The 5789-nt window shown below is 34.3% G+C and overlaps 1 protein-coding gene across 4 annotated transcripts in view; it reads right to left on the bottom strand.

Annotated features, from left to right (window-relative positions):
• Nucleotides 1-465: 465 nt before the first annotated feature.
• Nucleotides 466-5789, bottom strand: part of hnrpkl (heterogeneous nuclear ribonucleoprotein K, like) — a 21182-nt gene continuing 15858 nt past the window's right edge. For all 4 annotated transcript variants that reach the window (XM_056458411.1, XM_056458413.1, XM_056458414.1 and 1 more), the window contains one exon: nt 466-1431. In XM_056458411.1, coding sequence (XP_056314386.1) covers nt 1401-1431 — 31 coding nt within the window. In that variant the 3' untranslated portion in view covers nt 466-1400. The remainder of the gene's footprint in view (nt 1432-5789) is intronic.

Here is a 5789-nt window from a genome sequence, read left to right as displayed (position 1 = left end):
AATTATGCTCCATATAGAACAATAACAATATACATTGATATAAGTTGTTAATGCTTCCGGATTTTAAAAGAGTACCCCAACAATGACTGAAGCTACAAAAATTAGAGGATCCATTAAATGGCATAACATTTTCAGCCAATAATTTTTCGTTGGCAGAAGATTCAGTACACCTCTAATATCAACACACTTTTGGATTTCCATTGTTGCACATTTCTGCTGTGTGGTTGGCTCTTAGATAAATATAGAGTTTAAAAAGTCCAGAGCTTATTCTTATTGACATAAATTATCATGATTCAATATAATAATCGCTTATCGGCCCAGCCCTAGTGACAAGTATAGCGTAACTCTTATTCACAAGACATACTTCATTAACTGTATGTACTTAGAATGTTAATTCATTACTAAAGCCACTGCAACCAAAATACAGAGACAACAAACAAAAGTCACAAACACTAGAAAAAAAAGTTTAGTAAAAGGTGGCACAGACTTTATTTTTATTTATTTTTTTAGATTTGCAGCACATTCTACAAAGACACCAGAGGGAACAGAAAGAAAAAGATACAGGAACATGGAAGAGACCTGCCACAAGTGTTTTTTTTTTTCTTTTTTAATTTACAGAGAAAATTTTATTTCCCCTCAACTGTGAAGAGAAGGCATCTAGAAAGATCCATCTAAAATGGTAAAAATGCTTACAAACAGACGTACAAAACAAGCGCCAGCAAGATTTAATGGACCCCAATGTCAATGGAGCATAAACAGTTAATCCATCTCCTGAATTTAACTGATCTTGAAATTGGGTTGAGAAAATCAGCACAAAAAGAAAAGAAAAAAAAAATCCCACAGGAATGAATTCTTACTTATTTTCGATAGCCCCATTTTTCAAATCAAAATAGATGTTTTTATTTTAAATAAAACTAATATTAAAACCTCAAAAAAAAAAAAAAAAAAAAAAAAAAAAAACTCAGTATTTACACTTCACCCAAATGTCTAATCAAGAAGACAAGATGATAATGGGGAAATTTAAATTCATTGGCAAAAAAGGACATTCTGCATGTTGCACAGACTAAGCATGCAGTTCTGGTAAGGCCAACAGTGGACATCACAGATGGGCTCCCTCTATATATCAAACAGTACAATCAATAAATCAAAATCATTTGCGTGCAGAAAGAAAATGTTAAAGATAAAAAAAAAAAAAAAAAAAAAAAAAAAAAAAAAAAAAAGAGGATACCATTGCTTTAAAGAGAAAAAACTCTTCCCTCAAATGTGTCGCTTCCAAAAAAAAAAAAAAATTGTTAGGAGAAAAAGGCAGGGAGCACATCTACCCAAGAAGCAGAGGAATGTAGGCTCTGAATACAAGTTGAAGTGAATGGGTATGGCAGTTTGGCTTCGGTCTCCATCCTCTAGAAGAAGCGTCCAGAGTACTGCTTCACGCTGAAAGAGGAAATGACACGCTTGAGACTAAAGACAAAATGTCATCGTGCTCAAAAAGTTCAGCCAGCAGTCAAGTGATTCATAATCGGAATATTGCGGTTACTATAAACAATATTAAAGCAAATGTATACAGTACTACTGTAATAAAAGTCAATACAGTTTCACCACAAAGCATTTGTACACTGGACCTGGTTTATAATACAGATAAATCAAGTTCATTTACTTATGAGAGGATTTTAAAATGTTTTCCAGACATTGAAGTCAACATGAAACCAGAATTATGAAACCGTATACTAGAGTGGCTTTTTTAGCTCAAATTCTGTAAAAATAAACATTTTTATTTTGGTTTTGATACGAGATTTACGAGTTCTCTTATTCATTTCACTGCATTTACCATTGGTAAAATGCTGCATTACTGGGCCCACACGGAATCTGCGCGTGCAGAATTCCACAGATTTTCTGCAGATTTCCGCAGATTTTTACCCATCATTAATTCTGTTTATTTACTTGTGTAAATCTATATTTATTCAGTTTTTTTTATTAATTACAGTAATATTATTGACTAACATAAAAATGTTAATCTGATTTATGTACAATGCAGTTTGTAAAGGAATATTTTCTGTCTTTTAGTAGATCTATTATATGAGAGACTTGCTTTGTTTACCAAATAAAATGAATCTAATTGGATTTGCAATTTAACCATTAAATAAACGTTAAAAAGATATAAAAGATATCACATATTAAGGTTTTAGTTATGATACTTCCAAAATAATTCTGCAGAAATATACATATTTTAACCAAAATTCTCTGCAAAAATAGCAAAAAAAAAAAATGTCCGCAGATTCTGTCTGGCCCTTTGCATTACTAACAACAGAAGCATAAAACAATGACCAAATAGCTATTTATTTGACAAAGGCTTAACTAGGGCTGAGTGCTAAAATCGGTATCGATATTTATTGACTGAACACTTTTGTCAATATCGATGAAGAAAAAAAAAAAAAAATTCCGTATGTAGTTTCGGTATGAATTGCTGTAGAATTATTAAAATGTGGCTGCTGAGTGCGTGCCTTGGAAGCAATGCCAAGAACCTTAGGGTGTCAGTTTGTCAAAGCGCATATGGGAGCATGTTGTGCAAGCGGCGCACACGTGAACTAGTTGGAAACATTGAACTTTTCCGAATGCTGCGAGTGCACTGCGATTCATGCAAGTAGAACGAACCAATGTGCTTCACACTTTGTATGGAATACACATTTCAGTAATTGCGGTAGACTAATTACCTGAGACAAACACAGAGCACACAAACAATGCATTACTTTTTTTTTCTCCATAAAATTGTAATCGAAACAGCAGGGGGTAATGTAGTCATTCAACTTCACAATATGCAATGTTGCAATATGTATTTGAATAATGATGGTTAGTTTTTTTACTTCTAAGCTCAGATTTGTTTATCATAATATGTGTTGTTTAAAGAGTTCGAGGTTTACTGTATTATTTTCATTATTCACACCTTAAAAGTTTGCTTTGTTCAGTATTTTCACTTTGTAACATTTTATTTACTAATTCACTTGTTTATTTTATTATAAAGAGATCAGATATTTTGTTAAAATATTTTTGTTTTTGACTATTAAAACGGTTTGCCATAGTAATGTTGGTAAATTAAAATAAAGTGGTTAAATAACAAAAAAAAAAAAAAGCTAATATTCCTAAATGTATTGTTAAAAATATTCAATAAATATCGATATCGAATTATATGAAACATGACATCGTGATATTTGGTTTTGCAATATCGCCAAGCCCTAGGCTTAACCAATAAACTCAAGTGATTGGCCCCCTTGCAGTATATGGGTTAGTTTTACACTGGATTTCTACATTTTTGAAAGCTTAAAAAAAGAAGACACTACCTAACACCATTATACAGCATGGAAGAGCCAGGATAAAATGTAATTCTACTCCGACTGTGTTCAAGTAGGTATCGCTGCAGCCCGGAGACCTCCAAGTGGGAGGGATTACACCACAAGTAGGTTGTGTTACCTCCAAGTGGGAGGGACTTAAACCACAAGTAGGTTGGGTTTAGGTGGTGTAGGTGGAGCAGATTTTAATAAAATCACATCAGGTTAATGTGAGGTTGGGTTTATTGTTGGGGTAGGTGTTGACATTCATAAAAAACAATATTGGACTCCGTGTTATGTACAAGACATTAAATAAATAAAAACTCCAGGTTTGTACAACCCACTTGGAGCTTGAAGGCCCACCTACTTGAAGCTGAATCCGACATCCGTTTATATCATTTACACTGTGTTTGTCTGAAAGAATGCACTTGGGATGGCTTGAGTGGGTAATTTATGAGGTAAATAATTTTTGGGAGAATTATTCCTTTAACAAAGAGCAAGAATTTTGACTTCTTAAGTCTTGGCTCATGTGGTGTTGTCTAATTACTTAATTTCAAATTAAACAATTAAAGCAAAGACAAATTTACGCACTGTTCTAAACAGAATAACTTGCGTAGCTTTGATTAAAATCAATGCAAGTTTGAATCACACAGTGAAGACTACCCAGTTTTGAGTTACATTTGATTACATTTTGAAAATGCTTGTTATAGGACATTAATTTGTACAAATGCATGTAATTATTTTACTGCTACTACTGATTGTCAATAGCATACAATCTTTTACCTTTTTTTTGCAACTAAATTCATAGAAACAACCATTTGTTTTCATCACACAGATTTAAAGGCTAATGGCTACACAATCCAATAAAGAAAGTACATGGGATCAAAGGTCATTTCATGTTGACTTCATTGGCCAGTTTATTAATTATATACCTGTTCAACAAGAGTGAACTATAAGAATGCTTCATTTCCATGATGATATTTATACAGCATGTAACAGACAGGAATCAGGTTTGAATTTTGCATTAGAAAGCAGACACGTTAGCACCTAACAGAAAAAAAGGGCTCGTTTATGTCCTGTTTGTCCATCAAAAACATGATAGCAGAAAGACGTTCACAAATTACTTGAGATCAAACAGAGCATAAGCCAGCACAGATGTGGTCAGATGTTAGTCAAGAGCAGGGGTTAAACTGGCAGGTGTCTTCAGTTAAGGTGGGTGAAATGTGTTTGAGGGTGGGGGCAGATGATGCTGGGCCTGTGCTGTAGGGCAGACCGTGATTTGTTGTCACTTCATCTAACTAACAACAACAAAATCACAAGTCTTCCACACAGAAGCAAGCCAGCGTTCACTCCTCTCTCTCTCCAGGGTCCCCCCGCTCATTTGGCCCTTGGTAAACTAGATTTGAATTCTAAACCAAATGGAACTGGTAAAACAAACCCCTTTGTACACATTTCACAAAACTAAAATTATACGGAAATCCTAAAGAAGCTGTTAAATCAGGCAAAGAGAAATGCATGAGAGGGCAGTCAAATGTACGTGAAGCAAATATGGAGAACTATTTAACAGAATACAGTTTAGTTCCACAAACTAAAAAGCAAAGAGTGAGAGGCAGTTTGGATTAGCATTTTAGCCATTAACCAAATGGAAGTTTTTGCAGAAAATTGTTTTGCTTGTTAAGGGTAGACGCGTACAAACCAGGTATGACAAGATGCATTAGATAATAAAAGATTTGTTGTTGGGTTTTTTTTTTTGGTCCTAACACAATAGGGTTAGTTCACCCAAAAATAAAATCTGTTATTTATTTCTCACCCTCATGCTGTTCCAATCCGGAGACCATGTTCAAAGTCCAGAAATGCAACCAAAACATCAAAACATTCCATGTGACTTCAGTGGTTCAACTGTAATCATACAAGGCTCCAATAACACTTGCATGTGCAAAAAAAAAGAACTAACTGTAAAAACAACTTTGTTCACCAACATATCATTTTGATCAGGTATTCAGGGTGCATGCTTTCTATGGGCAATTCAAGAAAATGGCCGTAGAAAAGCACACTTTAGAGACAATGAGGAAGAGAAGACATGGGTGAACAAAGTCATTTCAACAGGTTTTTGGTACTCAAGTGTCTTTTGAACTTCATATGACTACAGTTGAACCACTGATGTGACATGAAAAGTTGACAATGCTTTTGAATCCTGTTCTAGACTGAACATTTCGAGATCATTGCTATATTTGGATGAGGAAGATGTAAGATTTCACCTAAAGTATCTCAAGCAGTTAAGATGAACAAAGGTCTCAAAAAACTGGTGTGTAATAGCAAAATGTTAATTTTTGGGTGAACCAACCCTTTAAAGAACTCCCATAGACACTGCATTAGAAATACCTCCCATAATACCTTCCGTAATAACTAGGGATTCTACGATCAGGATTTTTTCAGCCGATAACGGGTACCGATTCCTTGTCATGGTGA

The sequence above is a fragment of the Danio aesculapii genome, chromosome 5 (genome assembly GCF_903798145.1).
Source record: "Danio aesculapii chromosome 5, fDanAes4.1, whole genome shotgun sequence".
Taxonomy (NCBI): Eukaryota; Metazoa; Chordata; class Actinopteri; order Cypriniformes; family Danionidae; genus Danio; species Danio aesculapii.
This window is presented reverse-complemented; position numbering and strand designations above follow the sequence as displayed.